The sequence below is a fragment of the Silurus aristotelis genome (genome assembly GCF_946808225.1).
Source record: "Silurus aristotelis genome assembly, chromosome: 12".
Taxonomy (NCBI): Eukaryota; Metazoa; Chordata; class Actinopteri; order Siluriformes; family Siluridae; genus Silurus; species Silurus aristotelis.
In genome coordinates, this window is record NC_139585.1 from 10,169,349 (window position 1) to 10,196,871 (window position 27,523).

Sequence of the window (27,523 nt, forward strand, 5' to 3'; positions counted from 1 at the left end):
CTCTTAGTTATGAACATGCTGAACTACAAACATTAAGCATAGAGAATGCCGATGTTTTATAAATGCACTTCAGATCATTTGCACTACCACGACGCCCACCCTGCCATCATCACAGCATGGGGCAGCTGAGCCATGTGAGGTAGAAGCTTCACACTGACAGAAAACCACTGCTTAATCTCATTATCCAGAGTGAGACAGTCAAAGAACAAGAGTGTGAGATGAGGGGGATGGAAAGAGTGACGGCTGTGGCATGTCCAATAGTCGGAGGAGGATGGGGTTGTCAAGAAGATGGCTGAATCAGGATACTTGGAAGGTTTAAATAAAAACTGCGAATGAAAGAATATATACTACTCAGTACAATTACAGTTGTAGAATAAGGATAATCACCAAAGTTTCACTTTTCAATTGTCCATTTTTTCTTCTAGCAATAAAATAAGGCTATAATGTAATTTTATTAAAATAAAATATAGATTTTAAAAATTGCTAACTACATACAGGTGCATCTCAATAAATTAGAATATAATTAAACATTTATTGAGTAATTCAATACAAAAAGTGAAAATCGCATATTATATAGATTCATCACACACGCTAATATATATTTCCGGTGTTTATTTCTTTTAATTTTGATTAGGTTCCCTGGTGGTCTAGTGGTAAGGATTCGGGGCTCTCACCACCGTGGCCCAGGTTTGATTCCCGCTCAGGGAACCAACCCCAGCCATTAGGATTACACAAGCCAGTGCACTCTTAGTGCCGGTCCCAAGCCCGGATAAATGTGGAGGGTTGCGTTAGGAAGGGCATCCAGCGTAAAAACGTGCCAAATTGAACATGCGGATCACGAATACGGATAATCCGCTGTGGCGACCCCTAATGGGAGAAGCCAAAAAGAAAGGGTTTTTTTTATTTCTTTTAATTTTAATTATTATGGCTTATAGCTAATGAAAAAACTGAATTTAGTATCTCAGAAAATTTGAATATTGTGAAAAAGTATAATATTGGAGACTTGTGGTGTCACACTTTAATCAACTAAAATAAATAAACTTTTTAATGATGATGATTCTAATTTATTGAGATGCACCTGTAGGTGTTAGCCAAATCAAGATAATTGTATTATAATACTGCCTTATAAAATTAGCAAAGGTTTATATTACTGGCACTTTTTGCTTTATTTGGTTGGCTTATAACAAACGTGAGTATAAGGGATGCTCTGTGATGTAACATACAACCTATATGCCTATTTTACCCCACAACCTCCAGCCTCCTCTCTTCCTGCTTTCATGGATACAGTTCCTTGCCATGAGTTCTTTAGTGCTGTTTAATAAAAGCCTCAGATTGAAAAAAAATTATCATGTCTCATTTATTGTGTCAGCATATTTCATTAATTACATATCACATCGCATTTCTCTGCCCATCAACAACTGCACCTATATGTGAATTCTAAATGATTCTATATGAAATATCTAAATAAATGTCCATGCTTTAATTACAATTGACATCAAACATCTATACAGCATGCAGTATGCCTGTAAGTAGTCTCCTTGCTTCATAGAGAGAAATGTCTTTTTGGAAATGTCACAGTTAAATAAGCTGAAAAACAAATTGAATGAATAGCTGATGATGTCATCTAGAGCGCAAAGGAGGTGATGGCATGTCTGTCAGTCTGTCATACAAGCCCCTCCCCCTTCCGATGATGTAATCAGATTCCATTGAATTGCTGTCTCTTCGAGTGAGGCTGTCTCTAAGGTTCAACGACCACTAAATATAGCAGAGGAAGGAAAAGCTTCTGTGTGTGTGCATGTGCGTATGTGTGCGTGTGTGTGTTTATGTGAGTGTACGTGCTCACTTGTCCCACGTGTGCAATTTTCTCTGATGATACTGTCTGTATAAGTGGGGTAAACGCTTTGCAGCTAAACAATGTTGGCAAGACACAGTCGAGATTCTCTGGCTCCATGTGGGTGTGTGTGTGTGTGTGTGGGTGTGTGTGTGTGTGTGTGTGTATGTGTACATGAATAAGTGCATGCTGTGTCCTATTTTCCAAAGTCACTCTCATCATAAAGTGCTAGAGGACTGTAGACTGTGCTCAAAGCACAACTTGTACACACACACACACACACACACACAAACACGTACACAAACAGAGTGCAGGCAGCAGTGTGATGCCCTGGCGATGGCCTCGCTTCACTTCACACACCCAGAATGCGCTCCCAGCCAGGCCAAACAACGCTTCAACTACTCACCCTGAACAACACACACACAAAGCCTCAAGTCACCAGAAATCTGGCTTCCATTACTAAAAGTAACGAAGTCTGTGGCAGAGAACTGGACTCTCTCACAAAGCTGGTAACTAAAATGCTAATCTACATTTTAGTGTTTCTGACCATTTTATTGTTTCCTTAATACTATTACATGGTTAGGTCAATTTATCTCAGGTTGTTTTAAACATGAAATATAAAACACTTTTTTTGTTTACTACAACCCCAAATAAAAGAAGTATGAAGCATATGATGTATATGACTCTGGTACAGTTATCTTAATAAATTAAATGCAGTATGGTCATTTTAATGTTATAATAGAACCGAACCTACAAAAACTTTAATAGCACTAGATACTGTATATGATATAATGGACTACCTGATCCAGCACAGTTCATACATGGTAATTGTAGCATTAATGCTTTTTCACTGCACTCATTTTCTATATTTATAACAATTATATTTTGAAATCCTCTCTCATTGTATCAGGATTTCACTCTAATGATCAAAAATATTTAAAAAAATGACACGTTATTCTGAGGGTCTTGTGTTTTCAAAAGTGAACTGGACTGATGTGTTATCACATAACTTTAGTAAATCAATAGATAATTAGAATAGGTCCGTGCTATACAAGTACTGCAATCATTATTATAATGCTTAATTTATCTACACTCAGAAGGACCCTCCTTGTATGTGAAAACAAACTTGGATAATACAATTTATAATCAAATTATTCCTAATACATTCTTTTTGTGCCAAATATTTACTACAATATTGCTTTCTGCTATAACCAGCTAATAAAAGAAGCTGAAGCTAAAACCAGCTTGCACAGAGTCAATAAATGGGATAAATTGTTGTTTTTGTATCAGCACATGGACTAATTGTAAAAGTTGCATAAATATATTTACTTTAATCTCTATTCAATTCAGTTCTGTTTTACTTGTGTAGTGCTTTCAACAATGGAAATCAGCTTTACAGAAATGAATAGAGTAAGAATGCAAAAACTTCATAAAACAGCTTTTAAGTTTATCCCTAATGTGCAAAGCAGTGGTGACAAAAGCATGGAAAAAAAAAACCCTGAGCTGATTGAGGAAGAAAGATTTATTTATTTAACAGTATTTTTTTTAATGCATCTTTGGTCCCTGGTGGTCTAGTGGTTAGGATGCGGCGCTCCTGCCGCTGCAGCCCGGGTTCGATCACCGGTCAGGGAACCAACTTCAGCCACTCCTAGTGCCGGTCCCAAGCCCGGATAAATGGGCAGGGTTGCATTAGGAAGGGCATCCAGTGTAAAAACATGTGCCAAATCAAACATGAGGATGATCCGCTGTGGCGACCCCTAACGGGAGAAGCCGAAAGAAAGTTTTTATTTTTTATGTATATTTAAGCTGTCCATGTGAACCATTGCAAGCAAGTGATTTCCAATTGAGTAGAACGCAACGCAGAGGTAGAGAATCAGGATAGTTCAGAAAGGTCCAGAGAGCAAAAGGGGACAGTCATATTGATTGAGTATTAAAAAATGGTGTAATTTTCTGCACTGATGTTACTTAAAAGAAAAAGATATCCTATGTGTAGAGTAATTATAATGTATGATGTAATTATATACAAACACATACACTGCCACAAAGGTAGAAGCACACAACTGTATAGAATGTATTTGTATGCTGTAGCATTACTGTTACTAAGATCAAGACCAAGGTTAAAGTAGAAGAACTTAAGTGGCCTGCACAGAGTGTTAATTCAGTCTACTCCTGTATATTGTAATAATTTATAGTCTCACTATCCAGTGCCACCCAGCAGAGAACCACTCGCTTGCTAATCAGAGATACTGAGATAAATGGGAATTTTTTATTCTAAGGGCTGTACAAATATAAAATTATTAAAAATGAAATCAATGAAAATGAATATTAAGCATTCTCTACCTCATGACTAACAAAATCGGAGAGGTCATTTTTACCAATTTGTGTTGTCATTGTATTATATTTTAGTCTTTATAACATGGCCAAAATACGGCACAACAAAAGTCCCACTCCTACAACAAACCAGGGTTCAAGAAGCAAACCGTCAACACTGAGCAAGCAGCGCAGTGACAGACCTGTCAATCAGCTGATTTGTGCCAGCTAAATAATGCAGAGCTGCGTTGCTTAGCACCGGCTCACATTACACACAGGCATATACACACAAACACAATCTTATGCGCACACATAGAGTAGAGAGGAAGAAAATGTATAAGCATGTCCATTTGTGCATGTATATAAATGCATTTAAAGGACAGTTAAAGGATAAAGAGAGATGAAGCAAGAAGCAAGGATATATATGTGTGTGTGTGTGTGTGTGTGTGTGTGTGTGTGTGTGTGTGTGTGTGTGTGTGTGTGTGTGTGTGTGTGTGTGTGCGCGCGCGCAAAAAAGATATGGTGCAGGGATAAAGCAAAGGATAAGTTGGGGACAGCAGTAGATCCTCTTATGTAACACCCTCTGCTTACTCTTATCCCTGGCACAAACAAGTGTGTGTGTGTGTGTGGTTTATGCGTGTGTGTGTATGTGAAAGAGACAGTCAACTGACAAAGGAAATAAATATCATTTTAAATAAAAAATATACATTTGTGTATAACCAAAGCCAAGATGCATTAAAGCTGTTTCAGCGGCTCATGAAAGCCCAAAACCTTACTGAACAATGCTGTTGTTTTTTTCCTTTAATTTGTCACCTGCTTGCTTGCATGAGTTCTGGGAAATACACAAATTGCTCAACTTGTGCTTTCCTCCCATCTCTGTTACACTTTAGCTCTCCTCACTACTGCACAAATACCTACACACAAGTCCAAAAGAATAAATAACTCACACACACACACACACACACACACACACACACACACACACACACACACACACACACACACACACACACTTACACTTCAAAATATATAAAATTAATTTCTCTAGTGTCTCTTATGTTTGTTTAAATGTCAGTTGTTATCCTTTCGAGTATTTATCATAATTCATTTAACTTTAATTGAACTTCAAATTAATTTCATTTTGATGTTTTCTCCCATGCTGACTAACAAAGCAATAGGTTCTGTATCCTTGTGACGTTGTTAAAAACAGCCACAAACTTTTATTTGAGTGACAATTTTAGCAATATCTGTTCAGACTGATACTGGTGTAAAATGTTACAAGGGTTAAAAAACTATTTTACTTACTAAATTTTTTTATTTACAATTTGAATAAGCATCCTGCCATGATCACTCCTCTGATATTTTGTACAATTTTGCAACAAAAGTTTGCAGAACATTTATACAGTTTCTTATAGTGTTTCCTGCTTCTTTTAAAACTTAAGGGTAAGAGTACAACCGCAGAGTGCAAAACTGACACATGGTGTAAAATATATGAACATCATTACATAACATGGTTCTCTGATATTTTGCCCAGTGCCCAAATGCTTGTGTAACACAGATTATTTTGTGAACACTTTCTAAGAATGATGCTCTCTCAATAAAGGTTAAATCTCTAGTTTTTGGATAACGGCTACATAAAAATAATCATTGTGAAAATCGATTGTTGGATACAGCATAACATGCACTTTATACATACAGTCATGTGAAAATGAAAGTACAACCTATTTGAATTATATTTTACATATCAGAAAATAATAAAAATCATTAGGTCCTTAAAAGGTCTTAAAATTAGTTAAATACAACCTCAGATGGATAACAACAGGATGTATTATACCGCATCATTATTTATATATTTATATAAAAATTAATGCCAAAATAGAAAAGCAATGTGTGGAAAAACTAAGTACACTTTTTCCATAGGATATACAAGGCTAAATAATGGGTCATCGACAGGGATGACCACTGCTATAAAAACAAAATATTTAAGCAGTTTGCTGGTATGAGGTCACTTCTAAACAATATTAATGTCCATCATTTTACAGTGAAGATCATTATTAGCAAATGGAAACCAGTAAAGACAGTTGCCAATCTTCACAGAAGTGGACACCCCAGCATATTTACCCCATGGACCACGCAATACTCAGAGAAACAGAAAAAGAAAAAATAGTTACTTCTGAGATTAGCATTAGGTCTCAATTAGCATGTTATGCATAAATAATTTTAGTAAGGCACTAGGCATAGGGTTTTTTAAGATGGTGAATAATAATAAAAAATAATAATAATAAATAATAATAATAATAATAATAATAATAATAATAATAATACCATACAGTATTTTTTATTATATTTAATATACCTTTAAATACCAAATAAAAATGTAATGCAGACTACAAATTCATGACACAAAGCTAAAACCATTAACAAATGAACATCTCAGATCCTCCCTATCCCACCCTAGATAGAAATGCACACACACACACACACACACACACACACACACACACACACACACACACACACACACACACAGCAGCTAACTCTGTTAAAGTCACTGTGGTATCCAAACAAAAGAATACAAAAAAACAATAGAATATTGAAATATTCTCTAAGTTCAATTAAACTGTTTATTTAGTCAGGAGGGCACTAGACTCTTTTATAGACTTGAGGAAATGAGAGTGAGGGATGGGGAAAGAGAAAGAGAGAGAGAGATCCCATGAGAATAAGAGTGGTGTGATTAAAAATTCTTTCGTTTCCACTGTGCATAGGGGAAATCAAAAATAGGTCCAGGCAAAGCAGGCGGTCTTAAATACATGTACTTCTCAGTTCTTAATAAAATTAACTCCTCCACAATTCCTGCAATGCCTCTCTTTTGCTTTCTCTCTTTCCTCCCCCTCAAAGATCCCTTCTCTTTTAACTCCTCTCTCCATCCATATATCTATCCCCCAGTCAACCTCCCAACTTCTCTCTCTCTCACTCTCTCTCTCTTTCTTTCTCTCGGACAGTTAGAGCTCAGTAACAGTAACAGCCCTCCCACGCCCATCTGTCAACAGAACACTTTCAGTATGAGGACAGGGCAGCATGCCTGGAACCCATTCACACTCTATCTTTCTAACACGCACACACACACACACACACACACACACACACACACACACACACACACACACACACACACACACACACACACACACACAGGGCACGAAGAATGCATTGTACACTCATGTGTGCATGTTCAAATTTCAAACACACTAATGTAACTGTTTAAGTGCTATGAATTATTAATCAGCAACCACACATGCTAATTTTGCATAATTTATGGAAGAGGGCAATAATATGGTCCTTTGAAGTTTGGATTGGAAATGTGTTCAAATAAATACTCGTTCCTGCAACTAAAGCTCAGTGTCTTGTCAGGATCTGATTTTCGTTATTTACAGAATGAAAAAGAAAGAGAATAGCAGAGAGGTAGACACAATTGTGGGATGGAATTTTACTGAGATGAGAACCAAATGGCTTGCAAAACATCACAGTGATGCGTCGATAACTGCCATGTCTGCTTATACACACACACACACACACACACACACACAAGAACACAAACATGAACGGCTGTGGTGCATGGGTGGACGTGTGAGTGTGAATGTGCCGTGTGTGAATGGAGTGCTGAAACTCACTGGGCCTCTTATAAACTCCCGCAGAGATAATGATGGCATTAATGAAGATGGTGAGAGAGCGCCTGGCTCATCCACCTGGTCAGAATGCAACTCCACATGAGAGTGAGTGTTGATCGAGAAGTGAGGCAGCACAAAGTCTTCACCTTGTTTGTGCTTTCCACAGTTTCATTCCTTTATTTTTACAATGCTTTTTATTCTTCCTTTGCCAGCCAGGGCATCACCCCCCACCATGCATTTCTTTACTGCACATGAATGTACCTATGCATTAGATAACAGTTGTGATTTAATCGTGCATGTGTTTTTGTTAGGAGTATATAAGCATGTGTACATCATGCTGTTGTTCCTTTCCAATGCAAGTGAAATTCACAAAGCAATCCCTGGGCAACAGTACAGCAGAACATGTAACAGTAAAATAACCAACACGCTTGTTAGCATTGACACGGACTTACACCACAACCACACCCGAAGACTCAATAGCTAAACCAATAAAAGGTACAAACCGGTTATTCCATAGCTGTAATCTAATCCATTAACAAAAACCTAAAATTCTAAATTAAAGTATGATTTTAAACATGCCAGGAAACATCGCTCTCTCATTTGGCTTGATTTTTCTTTTGTTTACATTTCCATTTACGGCGTTTGGAAAAAATGCCCTTATCCAAAGCTTACATACTGAAGTGCTTTAAAGTGCCCATCAAAAAAACCACATACTCAAGCTTGTTTACTAGGGCAGGATCGAGCATGTCTAAAACAGTCTAAAAACATTGTTTGGGAGGTTGGTACAGTATGAAAACCTTGGTGAAAACATTATTTGCATGTGATGTAATAGGTGAATATCCACATTTCCACAAATCCATAATACGTACATATGGAGCATTTCCAGACCTGTGCACATTACAGCCTTTCTGCTGTATTGTAAATTGTACACAATTTTTCATTGTACAAACAGATAATATACAGTAGACCCCAATATTCAATACAATAAGAGTAATAAAACAATATAAGCAATAATATATATTTATAGCAGCTGTTATATTTAAAAAAAAATCAAGGTGTGGTAAGATCATTATGAGTTAGGATTACCAGTCCAAAATATTTTTTTCCAACGGTATCATTTCCTGAAAGGGGTTATTCCTCTTATATGACAGCAATTTGTCAGTGTTACATTCTTTGTATTATATAAGAATTTTAACAATTTATAATGAAATGTTATTGTGGAACATTTTTAAGACAAATAATTCCTATTATCACTTATGTTGTACCAGTTGTTCCTTCCTCTTTTTTTATTCTGTTGAAATGTATAAGACAAACAAAAGCAACTCATTGTGTTACAGAGAAACCAGAAAGCACAAAGTCATCTACCTTGATCACACTTTTATGGCAGAAAACTTTATATATAATTACCATCATAACATCTAAGACTCTTGAAAAACTCCATGATTATTAAATATATGATTCATTACAAAAAGCACCATAACAATGATTAAATGCCTTTAATAAAGTTTCTTTTATTATTACATTTAGATTATACACAAGTCCAGTAATATGCAAATGGTTAAAATTACTGCCAGTAGAAAGGTAGGACTTGATGTTATTTTCAATTTATCCACATCTTTCAAACAATCTGAAACATGAAAAAATATTCTATAGCTGTAAATCATTATAATTAAAAGAACTAACAAAGTTGCTGGATAGAAGTAAATTGCAAAAGTTGGACCACAAAAGGAAGTGGTTCATATTGACAAACTGAGGCTCGCTGATATCACAATATCTCTAGTTTCTTAGAATTCAATCTGCTTGTCACTTACTAAAAGAACTATGAAGCAGCAGTGCTCAAAACACAACTCAACATTTAAATGGTTGGAACACTTTAAAAAATAATACACAGGAAATGAAGAGATAACAGTTCCTCAGCACATCACATTTTATCACTGATTACTGCTGCTGTACGGCCCAGTCCATATAGTCTGTATACAAAATACAAGCAAGCTACAATCCCAACTTTTCTTTACAAAGTGGTCCGTTTCAATGTTTTATTCTAAACAGAATGCATGCTTAAAATATTTACACAGTTTAAAAGCCAAGGTCAAGGGGGAAGGATGTGTGAACACAACAGATGCTCATCCTTTCACTGACAGGTGAGGACTCTTGTTAACAGCTTCGTCTTGGCAAGGGAGTGCCAGAAGTTGTCATGGAAACCATGTGTCAAAGATGAAGAGTCTGCCTGACACATTTAAGCTATAGAAACGAGAAGGCAGCTGGGCAGAACACTGACTAAAGTGCCAAGCACTTAATCAGTTTGAACACTAGTGTGTGCAGGCCACACTTTAAAATGGAAAAGTGTTAGACAAATAGATGATCCAATGCCATCGTTATCTCTAATGCCATTAGCAAGACACAACATTCATTGTAAAATTCTGTGTAAGAATCTGAATAATCTTGTAAGAGCTAGTAATGTGCAAAAAGTTTCAAAATGATTATTTACTTAGTTATTTAAAAAAGAAATTAAAATACAGAAAGGAAGCCCAGGAGTGAAGGGTAAAAGGGTGAAACGGTGAACTGGACAGAAAATGGAAGGCACTACTTTAGAAGCTTTTAGAAAAGGTTGTAGCACAGCAGTTATGCTCACATATACTTAGGAATCTTTTTTTAATGTATCTGTCAGGATTTAGGCCTCATCATAGCACAGAGACAGTGCTAGTTAAAGTGGTAAATGACCTGTTATTGGCCTCTGATAAGAGTTGTGTCTCCTTACTTGTTTTGCTTGAGCATAGTGCAGCTTTCGACACCATTAATCATACTATCCTCCTTGCTAGAACGTTGATGAAATAAAGGGAACAGCTCTCTCCAGGCTTGGGTCTTATTTGACTGATCGCTATCATTTTGTTGATGTAAATTGTGAGTTCTTCACACGCTCTAAAGTAAAATTTGGTGTTCCGCAAGGATCTGTCTTAAGACCACTGCTTTTTTCTTTATATATGCTGCCTCTGGGTAAAATTATACATAAACATGGTATTCGCGTCCATTGCTATGTTGATGATACACAGTTGTATATTTCAGCTAAGCCAGATGATAGAGATCAGCTTTAAAATGTTGAGGAGTGTGTAAAGGAAATTAGACAGTGGACACATGATAACTTCCTTCTGCTTAACTCGGAAAAGACGGAAGTACTTTTACTAGGACCACATGCAGCTAGAAGTAAAATTTCCAATTATGTAGCATCTCTGGATGGTGTTTCTGTCAAAGGGGGTCTCTGTCTGGGTGTTCAAATAAGTGCATAAATAAGCTTCAGTTAGTTCAGAATGCAGCAGCAAGAGTCCTTACTAGATCTAGAAAATATGACCCTGTTTTAATCAGTCTACACTTGCTTCCAATTAAATCTCAAATTGCTTATAAAATACTACTGCAGACTTACAAAGTATTTAACTGTCTCGTGCCGCAGTATCTGAGTGAACTTCTGTACCAATATGATTCCCACAAATTTGACGTAACTCAAAAGGTACAGGCTATTTGTTGGTACCTCGAATAAAGAAGACTACAGCAGGAGGCAAATCTTTCTCTTATAAAGCCCCACAGTGATGGAACAGCCTTTGAATCAGTGTTTGGGACTCAGACACAGTCACAGTGTTCAAGTTGAGGCTGAAAACATTTATTTAGTCAAGTCTTTTATCCGTAGATTTTTTTTAGGTAAAGGAGCAGATCTGGAGGGATCATGGATATAAAGTGTTCGGTGAGCTGGGATATTTGTATGCTGTCACCCCGTCACTCTTACACGTTCACTAAGGTTTGTTGATGGTGGTGTGGTGGGTCGTCTTTTATCCCAGGAAACCCTCATGTTTGTGTTACCTTTTGGCTCTCCCTTTTAGTTATGCTGCAATAGCAAGTCTTGCCGGCATCCAAAACTAAGAGCGTCCTTAACTTTTATACAACAATAAGGATACCTAATAAACCATATGCTTCTCTCTTCTCCCTGTCACCCCTCCTTTTTCTCTCTCTCTCTCTCTCTCTCTCCTTCTCTCTCTCTCTCTCTCTCTCTCTCTCTCTCTCTCTCTCTCTCTCTCTCTCTCTCTCTCTCTCTCTCCCTCTCTCTCTCCCTCCCTCCCTCCCTCCCCCTGAGGTACCAGTGACCACTGTTCCTGCCCCTCTCCTCTCCTCTCCTCGGATCTGCCCACTCTGGATTGTGTTCTCTTCAAGTGGAGGCCACTCTGTGCAGCTGGGGATGGTTTCTCATCAACGCCCTGGGGATCCATAAAATTACGGAGTAAGAACAGGAACTTTAAGGATCTGGACTGTAGTTAATGTCAACAGTCTGCTACACTGACTCAGGACTAAAGTTCGCAGCTGATAACTATAACTGCACACCTCAACATTGATTATCTGTAATAAATAGACATTTAGTGCAACCCAGATGAAGATGGGTTCTTCCCTATGACATCTCGGGGAGTTTTTCCTTGCCACAGCTGTCACCGGCTTACTCATCAGGGACAAACTTACACATTAAGAACATTTTAATCATTCTTTATCACCACATAATCTGTGTATAGGTGGTTTGCGACAACGATCATTGGTAAAAGCGCTATACAAATAAAAATGTATTGAATTGAATACTAAGAAGAAGACCAAATGTACTAAACACAGAAATTAAATAAGTGGGAGGTAGTCTTAAAAGATGGGTAATCCTCGTTTAGCCTTTGCCAGCAGGAGCATCACCCTCTACAGTTTCATAACCCACACACCCCTTCCAAATAACCACACACACACACACACACACACACACACACACACACACACACACACACACACACACACACACACACACACACCCTGCTACTTCTTAAAAACATCCTGCATATGTACTGAGCATACTTCTACCTGGTATTTTGAACCATTAATTAATTCTTAATTAACCAGTGTGGTTGGAGTGCAATGAGAACTCAATACTCCTGATTAAATATGCAGTAACCAAAACATGAAATGTATTATGGGTTGTAGCATTTTCTAATATCCAAACTGCTAAACTGATTACTGAATGATTACAGCTGCTATGATTTCTATACACATATTATACACATAATATTTTTTTAACATCTATTGATTTTCCCCAATAAGACAACAGTTAGTTCTAGTTCACTAATTTCTAAGTTTACTTAGACTAAGTTCTAAACTAAGTTTACTAATTGGTGATCATTTGATATTTTGTATTGAGACATTTCGCTGTTCATATCACTCCATTTGTCAGAGATTGCGACATAAAATTCCAATGTTAGCATTAGTTTGTTACATTAAAACCACTACTAAGCTTATCCTGGGCTGTCAGTCAGTCTGGGTGTTGCGTGGCAACACGCAAGACTATATCCAGCTGTGCCTTCTTTCAGAAAAATATTTGGCCACATTGTGCCTAAAAGTTTACTCGATATTAATTTTGTCATGGTTGCGATTACCTACAGCCATATGGTTGTACAACTGAATAATTCAGATATTATTATACTTATATAATAAACCGATACCAATATTCAGTACAACAGAACTGTTTTTTATGTAATAATTGTGATAATTATAAAGAAATAAAAGACTTAAGATGTTTCCACTTGTTCACAAATGGACCACATTTCTGTCTCACTTGCCTTATATTTGTGCAGTGTACAAAAAATTTGACCAAATTCCAAACAAAGCAAAGCATTCTCATCTCACTACTTTAAGCTCATTAAACAAGTGATATCTGAGAAAGTATCCTTATCCACTGCAAAGTGAGGGAAACAAAACTCTTACAGACAAGGACATTGTTAAAATAAGATAGAAATAAACCTGGGAAGCATGGGATCATATAAAACCTAAACACTTGTAACCATGGCTGTAGACTAAAGGCCTGAGTGCTACACAAAGAGTCTGACTGAATTAGGCTTGTGAATTATTAAGTCCTCTCTGCCTCACACAACAAAGACAGGAGGGCAGGTCTCGCTGCTGTCTGAAACACATCCACAAACACGTGGCCCTCGGCTCTAGTTGCACCCCTGGATGGATTCTGCAGACAAAACCAATGCGTGCGAACATAACACATTAAAAAGCTATTTATAAGCAGTTCATCGGCGAACTCAGAGTGAGGCAAAGTGTTGCACTTTTACGTGCATCTAGTAAGACATATGATTTGTCACACACACATTAGTTTACTGTATGTTGAAATCACTGGAATAGGATTACAGCATTTGCTGTCCTATGTGGTGGTTTTCAGAGTAGCGTTTGAAAGAAAAACCAAAAAAAGTAATTATGTAACAAATGTCACAACACCAACAACTGCTTGTTCCTTTAAAGTTTTTAAGTCTGTTTACAACTTTACATCTCTAAACTCATCATTAAAAGTATCATTAAAAAAAACCTTAGAGTTCTCACTTCAAAATACAAATTATTAATGATATTTCTGTACAGGTTTTGGCATCATAATAATTTATCACATGGATTACATTTTCCCCTGAAATGCCTAAATAACTAAATAATCACTTTATATTAAAATATGAGTGAGAGTGTTTATGTAAAGCATGTATGTCTCTCAGGAGGAGGGTTCAAATAGTGACCGTCTAAGCACATGTTCCATTCACCAAACGCATATGTATACAAGGCAAGAATTGTATAAAAAACCCACAAAAACAAGTCATGTTATGCCAAAGTGAGTCTCACCTCTAAACACAACATACAATGCTTTGCTCTCTCGTTTTAACCTAAATAAATTAGACGAATATCTAGCAGTGTACCCAAGCTCATGTGATTCCAAATTAGATGTCTACTAATACACCTTAAGTCATGCAAAAAAAGCAGATCAGGCAGCAAGAAACATATAATGGCAGCAGAACTAAAGACAGATGTGTCTCTGGGCATAAATAATAGTGAAGGGCAAAGATTAAACTGATTTCCTCCCATCACACATTCACTTGACACATTTGCCGAATGAGCTGGCAACATGGATATGCATAGACGTATAGATAATACAGGGCCATGATTAATTCACAAAACACACTGACCTTTCCCCACATGCCTAACACAACTACATCTGAGTAACCCTTTTGCTGTACTGAGATTATAAAAACGACAACAGCTCATTGTTCCAGGCCTGATTATAATGCAAATCTATCGCAATATTTTATAAATGTCTACAAACAGACAATAACGTAAACTATTTTATCACTTACAATGAAGCTCGCTATATACAGATGGCTGACAAAATAAAATAAAAGAACATATATCTTAGTAAGGTGCCAGGCCATCAGTAGAGCAGTTTTAGTTTTCCGTTCTCTGGAGCTATATTGCACATATGTACACAATTCTTCAACAAGATATTCTGTTTGTGTGCTCTTTACACATCAATCAAAAATCTCCAAAAGATTTGCAACTGGGCTGAGATCTGGTTACAATATCACATCTTATAATCTACTGTATTTTCATCCTCATTAAATCACATCATCATCACCTCCTTTACTGTGGATGGAGGCAGATTCATCCTAAAAAAAAAAAAAAAACTTTATCATGATAAAAACATTTCATCGTAGCATGATGGTGAAGAAAGAAGAAGAAACGTGTATTCGTTTTTACTAAATCTTCCATTAAGGGAGACAAGTGGACCCAAAACATTGCAGCAAAATGCTGCACACAGCATAAGGCAACAGTTTTTTCCCCTTCACTTTTTCAACCATCTGTATGTACCTCAATAATAGACCACAATTTACAGTGCACAGGAGTCAGACTGTGAGTGATGTCCAAGATTAGATAGGGTGTTACAAGGAACAAAAGTAGACGTGAGCTATTTATTCCCCAAAATGTCAACACCTTCCTCTTGCTGATTATTCTACAACATGTCTGTAGCTGAAAGACTGTGTGAATATCCTAAAACTGAAGGCATAGGGTCATATTTTTAACTCTAGAGGAATGCACACTAAGTGAATATAATTTTTTATTTTTTTAAATGCCAATATTAGTGAAATCCTCACCCACATCTTTAATCACATCTACTCCACAGCATGCTCCTGAGTCTACTTTATTATAAACTAAGCAAATGGTGGAAATTTTTATTTTATATATTCACAGTTACAGGCAAAGTCTTATGACTTGAGTTTGCGAAATATTTTCATGTGATGAAAATTGTGCCGCTTTGATCCAATGATCATAATTTGTTTGGTGATTAGTCAGGAAGCTGCCCAGAAGAGCCTGAGGAAATACCAGCTTTAAAGACTGTAAATGTGAGAACCTCAGCAATGAAAATAGCAATTAAAGCACAGAATTTGTACCAACTCTAATGTACAGGGGCAAAGTCTAGCTTGGTGACTTCCCTTCTCTTACACATCTGCCAAATCCAGCAGTTTCTTAGAGAGCTGAATCAGACAAGTTAGAGCAAGAAAATAACCAAACTTGACTCAATCCCGTTATGAGCAAAGATGTTCAGGCTTAGGCTCAGAAACATACCCAATCTTCGAAGTGTCTACTGCCATTCTGTAGCAAGTCTTCAAACTGGATGGTGCAGTTGGCCACAAAGTCATCATAGCCGATTGGAGAGTCATGGAATACTGAGAGCTCAATCTTCTTCCCATTGTAAACCTCTGTGACAAACTCATCGTTCCATGCTGGGCTATTGGTCTTCTGCCTTGTGGAGGTCTGGCCCACACGAGAATCATCTACATTGAGAGCTATGTATGTGTCCAGCAAAAAGGTCTGGGTCTTGGGGCCCACTGCATGACGCAATGACCACGGTGTGGGCTTCAGGTCCAGAGCTTTGCAGACTTTTATCTTCAGCAAGCCGTTGAAAACAACCATGATGATGCGAGAAGATGCAACTGCTTACCTTCAGAGTGTCAAACTTTAATCCAGAGGAAATTTAGGAGTTACCATCACGTCATTAGTAAAGATCTGATGTTTGGATAGTATGCAGTTTTAATTTTATTGTAAAAATCTGTTCCCTGACGTCCAGTGATTCGGGTTTTTTGATAATAAATAGGGGAAAAATAAATAAATAAGCAGGAAAACAAGGACTTTGATTTCCCTGCTTGTGTTTACGATCGCGTAAAAAAAAAAGCAAACCCTCTCTCCTCTCTCTGTGTGTCTGTGTGTCTGAGCAGATTCTCGATGGAGTTTTATTCTACAGCAGATCCCAAGGAATCAAGGTGATGCTTAACGCAGGCAGACGATATCAGCAGAACCTGGTGGAAACGGCCCAGAATCAGACGTGAAGGTCTTCAGAAGCAGAAGCAGCAGCAGCGGTGCATTCCAGCTAATCCTTTTCCATCCAGGGAGAAAAATCAGATCAAACCAAACGGACTATTCGTGGAGCTTCTACCTTCTCGAGCAGTTCTCGCCGTCTGCTTGTCCCGATCGCGTCTTATGGGCGTGAGGAATCCTCCACGGCATTTGAGCCTCCAGTCTGCCTGTTCAGTGGATACACCAGATCTGTGCAGATTTTTCCTGCAGCATTCCTCCCCTTCTCTCTCTCTCCCTCTCTCTCAATCTCTCTCTTTCTTTCTCTCCGTGCGCCTGACGGCCGGAGCAGGAAGTGCGCAAAACGCGTCGGTTGATCGAGCCGCGCCGGATGGTGTGTGTGTGTGTGTGTGTGTGTGTGTGAGAGATAAAGAGAGAGAGAGAGAGAGAAAGTGTGTGTATACACACAAGCGAAGAGCACTTCACATTTGTGTTCCCCAGTCAGTGCTCCTGCTGGAATCAGACACACTGTTGCCTACATTTTATTGTTCTACCGCTGGAAATAATGTCGCGCATACAGGACTCGCGTTACTGTATCGCGTTTTGGAGACGTATCAGGAATAAAAGACCTAAAGGGCTCCGAGGAACCATGGCTAGGGGAACCCTAACGTGAACCAAAAAGGTCTTAAGTATAAACATGAGGTTTAAGGGGTTCCAATAGAAACATTTCTCTGACATGAAGACCTTGTGCATGGAGTCATTACAGTGTGTTGCATGTTCAGTGAAATTTCCAGGCATGTTGTGTCCTGTTCCTTTCTTTACTTCCTTTGATTAATCTGTGTAATGTCTCAATTCTGCCACGAGATGGAGAAAGTGACGAAGCACTTATGTGAACTGAGGAACAGCGGTGTGAGGTCTTAGAATGAAACCTACATAGTTCTTAGCTTTATTAAAGTTTTTAATAAATAATGTATTGTATTTGACATGCAATTATTATTAATAAATTATTTGGTAACTGTCTGTGTTACTTTGTTGCCTTTCACATTAGATACAAGAGGTAGAGAGAGAGAGAGAGAGAGAGAGAGAGAGAGAGAGAGAGACAGAGATTCAGAGTGTAAAAGTGTGTGTGTGAGAGAGAGAGAGAGAGACAGAGACAGAGATTCAGAGTGTAAAAGTGTGTGTGTGTGAGAGAGAGACAGAGAGACAGAGAGACAGAGTGTAAAAGTGTGTGTGTGTGAGAGAGAGAGAGAGAGAGAGAGAGAGAGAGAGAGAGAGATTCAGAGTGTAAAAGTGTGTGTGAGAGAGAGAGAGAGAGAGAGAGAGAGAGAGAGAGAGAGAGAGAGAGATTCAGAGTGTAAAAGTGTGTGTGTGTGTGAGAGAAAGAGAGAGAGAGAGAGAGAGAGAGAGAGAGACATAGAAAGAGACAGATTCAGAGTGTGAAAGTGTGTGTGAGAGAGAGAGAGAGAGAGTCAGAGAGAGAGATTCAGAGAGTGTGAAAGTGTGTGAGATAGAGAGACGGACAGACAGAGTGAGAAAGAAAAGTAAAAGGGACAGAGATAGATAGAGTAAGAGAGAGAGAGAGAGAGAGAGAGAGAGAGAGAGAGAGAGAGAGAGAGAGAGAGAGAGAGAGAGAGATTTGGAGACTGAAAGGACTGCAGCTATCAGTCCTTTCAGTCCTTTCACTGCAGCTATCTGAAATTTTTACAAGTAAGTGTTGGGGGTAGGGGGCATTTCATTAAAGCTGGTTCCATGTTTTTAAATATACAGACCTGCACAAATTTGTTGGTACTGTTAAATGAAAAAGAAGAACCTATACTTAAAATGGACAAAAGTATTTGTTCATTATTGTTTATTCCATTTTTTTTTTATAAAAATCAGACTATGCTTTTTAAAATCGGAACATTTTAAATAGTAAAACAAATGAAAAGAACATATTCAAAAATAATGTGAGACTTAAACTAATATTTCGTTGTACAACCTTTAGAGTCACTGCAAATGTCTGCACCTGTCAGCAGGTAGTTTGGCAGGTTTGAAAGGTGTCTTCTCCATATTGAATGTTTCTTTTTATAAATGTTTAATAGGATTCAGATCAGGGATCAATGAAGGCCACTTATTCTTAGCCATTTATAGGTGCTTTTCTGATCAGACACTGATGCACCTAGACCTCAGAGTTCTGCTTGTATCTCTTTGGATGTTTCCATATGGTCTTTTTCTACCATAGCCTTCAGGTTGGTTGCAGTCACAAGAACATCATGCTGTTTGGAGATTGTTTTATAGCCTTTACCTTGATCATGCTTAATGCTTGTCTATGCTTTTCTTTCTGATCTCCTCAAACAACTCTCCTCTTTGCTTTTACTGGTCTATGTTTAGTGTGGTTTACACAATTATACCAAAAACCAGAGTGACTACTTTTCTCTATTTAAATATGATGAATGATTGAATACAAGATTAAAGATGTGATACGATAAAAAAACTAATTGTTTGAAACATCACTGCAATCCTGTCATTTATATTTCTTTTTTAAGAGTATCAACAGGTTTGCCATTCACTTTCCATTTGTTTTATTATTTAAAATATTCTGTTAAATCAAAAATCAAAAGCAAAGTCTGATTGTTATTAAATATGAAAAACTATGGAATAAAATCCATTTAATAATGCAATAAAATATTGAATAAAAATGATGGACCACATCTGTACAAATGCTACAGAAAAGTTAAAATACAAGTGCAGAGAAAGTGGAGGAGAGTTTAGATAATCCAAAGCAGCAGTATCAAGGTCCAGCCTTGTCTGCCATGTGTAGGCATTTAGATGGTATTCCTTGCATGGCCTTTGTAGATGTACAGTATATAAGTATCAATAAGTAACAAGTGTGTGTGTGTGTGTGTGTGTGTGTGTGTGTGTGTGTGTGTGTGTGTGTGTGTGTGTGTGTGTGTGTGTGTGTGTGTGTGTGTGTGAAAAATTAGGAGTTAGAGAGTGAGTGAGCGAGTGAGTGAATAAATGAATCAGCATCTTGATGGTGGAAAGGGTTAAATGTTCCAATGATCCTGGAAGCAAATAAAGAGTGAGGCTGGACTAAGTGGGGGAGAGGGAGGGAGGGGGAGAAAAAGAACGAGAGAACGAGAGAGAGAGAGAGAGAGAGAGAGAGAGAGAGAGAGAGAGAGAGAGAGAGAGAGAGAGAGAGAGAGAGAGTGTGTTTGTTAAAGGATATTGTTGTGACTAAAATAATGGCATATTTTATAATATTTTTGAGCTGTTATAAATGTCAAAACAGTTCATTTCAAGACAGATTTTTGGAACTTGTTAGACATTATCTTGTCTTTTGTTCATTTATCTTACATTGTTTACCTTACTCATTACATATTTACAAAAATCAAGGCTTTTTTTTCACATTTTATATATTAGAAAGTAAAATGATACTAAAATGTAATTAAAAATAAAAGTATACATTTTTTGAAAGACATAAACAAAATTAAATATTTATGCATTATTAAAATGATCCAAAATTAAACTGGAATTACAACACCAATTCCAAAAAGAATTGTAAATGTAAATAAAAACAAAATGCAATGATTTGCAAATCTTATAATCCCAAATCTCATAAATTATATTCACAACAAAACATGAAAAATACATTTCTAAAAAAAAAAAAAAAAAAAAAAAAAAAAAAAAAAGGAAATTTACAACTTTAAAAACAAACTATTCATTTTGTATTTGATGGCTACAACAGGTTTCAAAAACATTTGGACAGTGCCATGTTTATCACTGTGTAGCATCAACTATACTTTTAACAAGAGTCTATTTATATATTTAGGAACTAAGGAGAACAGGTGCTGGAGTTTTGGGAAAGGATTGTTGTCCCATTTGTGAGTGATACAGGATTTAAGGTGATCTACAATCCTGGGTCTTTTTTCCCCCTCATAGTATTCCTATCATTGTGCATTAAATGTTTTCAATTGTTAAAAGGTCTGGACTGCAGACAGGCCATTTTTAGTTCTCTTCTATTAGGCCTGTTGTGATAAATACAATATGCTATTTAGCATCATCTCGCTTTCCTGAAAAAAAAAATGTGTTCATGAAAGCGTATAAAGACAGTATGCTTAGCTACAGACAGGCGCTAAAAGCTGCTAGAGCTAAACACCTGAGCAAACTCATAGAAAATAACAAAAACAATCCCAGGTTCCTTTTCAGTACAGTCGCTAAATTAACAACAAATCAGGGATCTGAAAAATGTGTTCCATCACAGTTTAGTAGTGAAGAGTTTATGAATTTCTTCACTGAAAAAATAGATAACATTAGAAAAACAATTGTGGCAGTTCAACCTCTGACAGCATCTCCCGACACAATCGTACTTACAACCCCACAACTACACTGTTTTACATGTATAGGACAGGAAGAGCTGTATGATGCTATTATGAAAGCTAAATCAACAACATGTCAGTTAGATCCAATTCCCACTAAACTACTGAAGGAAGTGTTATATACAGCTGGTGAGCCTCTTCTCAATATTATTAACTCCTCACTATCGTTAGGTCATGTCCCTAAATCCCTCAAGTTAGCAGTTATTAAGCCCCTCATTAAAAAACCTAATCTGGATCCAAACACGCTATCGAATTACAGACCAATTTCAAATCTCCCATTTATGTCTAAGATTTTAGAAAAGATTGTCGCTGCCCAGTTATGTAACCACTTGCAGGAGAACAATATCTTTGAAGAGTTTCAGTCAGGTTTTAGGCCCCATCATAGCACAAAAACTGCTCTAGTTAAAATCACTAATGACCTGTTTTTAGCTTCAGACCAAGGCTACATCTCCCTATTAGTTTTACTAGATCTTAGTGCTGCGTTCGACACTATAGATCATGATCTTCTCCTCGATCGCTTACAGAATTACATCGGTATTCAGGGACAGGCATTACGCTGGTTTAAATCCTACCTGTCCAATCATTACCATTTCGTAGATTTAAATGGAGAGCTATCCAGGATAATGCTAGTAAATTATGGCGTGCCACAAGGGTCAGTTCTAGGACCCCTGCTTTTCACAATATACATGCTTCCATTAGGAAATATTATTAGAAGGCATGGAATTAGCTTCCATTGTTATGCTGATGATACCCAGCTATATATTTCATCCAAACCAGGCGATACAGCTCAATTAGCTTGCATAACTGAGTGTGTTGAAGAAATAAGAGATTGGATGACCCATAACTTTCTGCTATTAAATTCTGATAAAACGGAGATTTTGCTCATCGGCCCAAAAAATAGTACACAGAAGCTCCAGCATCTCAGCCTGCATTTAGACGGTTGTTCTGTAACTACTAGTTCAACGGTAAAAGACCTGGGAGTTATTTTAGACAGCAACTTATCTTTTAAAAATCACATCAATCAAGTTACAAAAACAGCCTTCTTTCACCTTAGAAATATTTCTAAGCTAAGAAATATGTTATCTATATCTGATGCAGAGAAGCTCGTCCATGCGTTTGTGACCTCTAGAATAGACTACTGTAATGCATTACTAGGTGGATGTCCTGCATCATTAATAAACAAGCTTCAGTTAGTTCAGAATGCCGCAGCAAGAGTTCTTACTAGGTCAAGAAAATACGATCATATAACCCCAATCTTATCGTCCCTACATTGGCTTCCTATTAAGTTTCGAATAGACTACAAACTACTGCTACTCACTTATAAAGCACTAAATGGTTTGGCTCCCATGTATCTATCCAGTCTTTTAACACGCTACAATCCGTCACGCTCCCTGAGATCTCAAAACTCTGGGCTTCTAGTAGTTCCTAGAATAGCAAAGTCCACTAAAGGCGGTAGAGCATTTTCACATTTAGCTCCTAAACTCTGGAATAGTCTTCCTGACAGTGTTTGGGGCTCAGATACACTCTCCCAGTTTAAGTGTAGATTAAAAACATATCTTTTTAGCAAAGCCTACACATAACACACATCACACACATCACACACATCACATCACAACCTTGTGCTCCAGAATATATGATTACATGCACATTATGAACTTGTGCTGTTAATATCATGAACAGCAGCTACGCTAATTCCTCTCCACTGCTTCTCTTTCTCTCCCCATCCCGAGGCATCCTGAGGTTTGGCCAGCTCCAGTCACGTCCCACCTCGTGAAGATTATGGACCTATGGATGATCATGGAGAAGTAGATGCCGAGTGTTTAAAGGCCCTGGCATGGAGAAGCTGATGCTGGATCTATGATGATCACAAATTGTTCTGTATTGTTAAAGATTTATGACCAAACTCTTTATGTCACCCATATGAGGATGGGTTCCCCTTTGAGTCTGGTTCCTCTCAAGGTTTCTTCCTCATATCATCTAAGGGAGTTTTTCCTTGCCACTGTCGCCACGGCTTGCTCATCAGGGACAAACGCACACCATTCACCTTCACTGTCGTTTTCTGTAAAGCTGCTTTGAGACAATGTCTGTTGTGAAAAGCGCTATACAAATAAACTTGACTTGACTTGACTTGAAAGCATATGCTTTTCAAAAACCTGTATATATCTTTCAGCATTGATGGTGTTTTTCCAGATGTGAAATGTTGGGAGCCCTTTTACATAGGCACTAATGCAAACTTGTCAACTGAGTGTGGTTGATAAACTGGATAATTCCTCTCCTCTTTAGTCTGAAGGACCCAGCATCCATGTTCCCAAAAAGATTCAAAAATTTTGAGGATGACATGGCAAACTGTGGTCACAGACAACGGTTTGTTTTTAATGCAGTTCCACCTAAGGGCTCAAAGATTACAGGCATTGATTATTGCCCTTGTACCTTACATAGATTTCTTCAGCTTCTTGGAACCTTTTGATGATACAGTGTACTGTAGATGACGAATTATTCAACATCTTTGCAATTTTATGTTGAGGAATATTATATTATATATTATTATATTATAATATTAAAGGTGGCTCCGGTTCCACTCTTGCCAAGTCGGATGAGTCCTCTCCGGCCTCCTCTAATGGGTCGAGCGCCTGTTCTCTCGGGGAAGCACGCCTGCTTCTTCTCCCGGTGCGAGCAGCGCAGTGCTCCACAATTCTCCCTCTGAGGAAGAAGAGATGATGGATGCTAGTGAGCCCACGGACTCCTTACAGCCTGTGCTGCATGAGGAGCTCCTTGAGGTTGTGACGCAGGCCGTGTCCAAGCTCGAGCTAGCTTGGCCGGTCAAAAAGTGGAAGCAGCACGCACAAATTTAACTGGATGGAGGAGACCCACCGACGGGTGCACTCAGGTACAGGAGGCCGGTCTGTTAGCCCTGCCACAAGATGTGCTTCAGGGCACAGACCCGTCGCTTCTCAGGAGACTTCAACGGCTGCAGAGCAATGCTCCAGCCACTCTGAAAGGGTCGCAGGCCAGCCTCGAGAGGCTGGTTTCCTTAAGAGACTTTCTGTCAGCATGGAGAAGGCTGCCAGACATGTCTTAGTGGGTCCTGTGTACTATTGAATCAATTCAATTCGGTTCGTCTCCTCCCCGGTTTAACAGGATGAGTCCCACCATGGTGGGACCGAGTACTTCCACATAGCCTGGGACTTGGCCTTAGTGTTGGCGGCTCTATCTGAGCCTCCCTTCGAGCCCCTGGCCGAAGTAGCCCTTAGGTACCTGTCTTTAAAGATCGCTTTCATCCTGGCAATATTCTTCCTGAAGAAGGTAGTACAGGCTCTGTTCGTGGCCCCGTCTCGCCTGGAGTTTGCCCCTGGCATGGCCAGTGCATTCCTCTACCCGAAACCTGGGTATGTACTCTCATGACCTGTCGTGCTGCCGGCAGTCTGCTCTTCCTTTGTTCCTAGCCCCCGACCAGGAGAAGCAAAATCAGCTGTGTCCAGTGTGAGCACTGTTTGTCTGCTATGGCCCTAACAGGAAGGGATTTCCTGCCAATAAGCAGACTCTCAGTAGGTGGGTAGTGGATGCTATTTTATCATCTTACGAGTCCTCTGGTCTCCCCGTTCTGCTCGGGGTCAAGGCTCACTTCACTCGGAGTGTGGCGGCCTCTACGGCCTGGTCCACTGGAGTCCCACTCCAGGACATCTGCGACGCTGCAGGCTGGTCCACCACACTGACCTTCGTCAGGTTTTATGACCTCGACCTTAGAGCCACTCCGGGCTCCTCTGTCCTAAGTGCTAGTTGTGAGACTCTCGCACACTAGGCAGGGTCTGGTCAGTGTGTCGTGATTGGACACTCGTTGCCAAAACGTTGCGACGCAGCTCGAGTTCCTGAATGGAACTGTGGCGCTTACCTTCTCTTTGGCAGAAGCTAATGTCGCTACCACCGCTCAGCCATTTTGTAGCTCCTGGTTGTTGCGACATCGCCCGCCGATGACATCACGACTTGCCTATTGGCCAGATTTCACACATGGTTCAGAGCGTGGACAACGTGAGGCGTTCCCAAAGGTAATGGGCAGGTGTCTACTCGCCTAGTCGACACAGTAAATTAAATATTAATAATATTAATATTAAAAGTACAAACAATATACCAAAAAAGTATACTGTGATTGATCAGAATATAAATATATAGATCCCTGAAGACAGATGAGTTTTCATAAGACTCCTCAAGAAGTACAGGCACTGTTGTGGCGTCCCAGCCAGAGCTGAAACTTCATGCTAAAGACCCTCTTTACCTCAGTTCCATTGATGTGGACTGGGGAGTGTCTCCTGCTGTTAGATTTCGAAATTTCACAATGAGCTCTTTAGTCTTCATGGTGTTGAGGGTCAGGTTGTTGGTGGCACACAACACTGTCAGGCTTCGGATCTCTTCCCTGATGATTTGTCGTCGTTGCTGATCTGGCTGACCATACTTGATGAAGATGTTGGAGTTATGCAGAGGAGCAGTCATGGATGAAAAGGAAGTAGAGTAGTGGGCTCAGAACCCAGCCCTGTGGGATGCCTGTATATATTCATCCAATATTATATCAACATACTGGCCATCCTTATATGTTATTGTATCAGGGCTTAATTTGAAATAAACTTCTGTATCATTATACAAGAACTAGATGCTTTCATTCACACTGTACTAAACAGCCTTTTTTTTTCATTTTTTTCAAGGAGATTACACATACATGGATACTTCAGCAGTAAAAATGGTAGTGGGCAGTCATTCCTGTTCCGTTACCTGAAGATATCCACCTGAAGCGCAAACAATTAACATTTTTCAAAATGCTTTAATACAGCAACCTGTGGAGTCAGGTTTATCCTCTATGCTTACGGTGCTTCTTTGGTAATTTACTGATCTCTAGTGGTTAAAATGGTATGTGAAAATCTTATTAAAAGCTGTCTAATGAAAGCAAAGTAATTTTTGGTCTATGAAGACCTTTGAGATAAAAAACGACAACAATAATAAGAAATATTTTTATTATTAAACTTATTTGACTAAATTGAAACAAACACAATGTCCTAGCGGATGAATTTTTTAAGTGGCACAGAAAATATCAAGGTCCAGATGGGTGAGATTGGGGAGTAAAACAAAAATGTCTGAGCTTGGATGTGGAACTGTAAATGTATACTGTAAACGTTCTTTACATTAACACAGGCCCAAAGAATACAATAGTCATCATTATTTCCAAAGCTAACATTAGTATGTAAGCAGAATGAGTTTTCGGTGAGAATAAAAAAGAACAGACATTTGGTCTACACACTTCTACACTTGTCCTGAAGGGGGAAGTGTCAACTAGGGTTTGGATGTTACAAAGCAGCAGCATCACGTGTGATGAGTATCGAAAAATGGAAAGGAAGGAACTATGAGCACACATAGGGGGACACTGAAAGATTACTGTTTAATTGGTCTGTAAATGGCAGGCAGAGAGAGAGAGAGAGAGAGAGAGAGAGAGAGAGAGAGAGAGAGAGAGAGAGAGAGAGAGAGAGAGAGAGAGAGAGAGAGAGAGAGAGAGAGAGAGAGAGAGAGAGAGAGAGAGAGAGAGAGAGAGAGAGAGAGAGAGAGAGAGAGAGAGAGAGAGAGAGAGTGTGTTTATATCTTACAGTTTTAAGGTGGTGAAATCAATCTAGCTCTGCAGCAAAGCATGCATGTTCAGACAGACTAATACTCTCTCCACAGATCTTCTGTGAACTGATCTACTCTTTTCTGTGCATTTGGATGAGGTGAACTCATCATCATCATCAGTATGAATTATTATGAATTTTGTGATTTTACAACCAGGAACTGAAATGGAATTATTTATTAAATAAACTGAATCTTTTATTATAGTGTATAGTGGGTTATAACTTGCCAAGGAACTGGTAACTTGCCAAGGAAGAATTTCTTATCATTAGTATATTTTATTATGTTTGTGCTCTCATTTTACTCTATTTTTTTATTATTAAAAAAGAGACTCTTACAATTATCATCAACAACACAATGATCATTTAGAACATGGACACTTGTTTGGTGGGGCAGTTTATAAACCTTTATCAGGCCAGTCCCATACTATGGTGTTAATGTTTAACACCCTTTATCTAATATACTAATATGTTTGTTGAGACATGAGAAAATCATTCTGCAGTTGAGGTACTGCTGTCCTGAAAACCTGAAAAGCT

General features: G+C 38.4%; 1 protein-coding gene across 1 annotated transcript in view; it reads right to left on the reverse strand.

Annotated features, from left to right (window-relative positions):
• The window catches only part of prkcea (protein kinase C, epsilon a), a 55,326-nt gene extending 37,885 nt beyond the window's left edge, over positions 1-17,441 (reverse strand). The window contains exon 1 of the mRNA XM_083556493.1: positions 16,261-17,441. Coding sequence (XP_083412619.1) covers positions 16,261-16,608 — 348 coding nt within the window. The 5' untranslated portion in view covers positions 16,609-17,441. The remainder of the gene's footprint in view (positions 1-16,260) is intronic.
• Between the last annotated feature and the right edge of the window lie 10,082 nt (positions 17,442-27,523).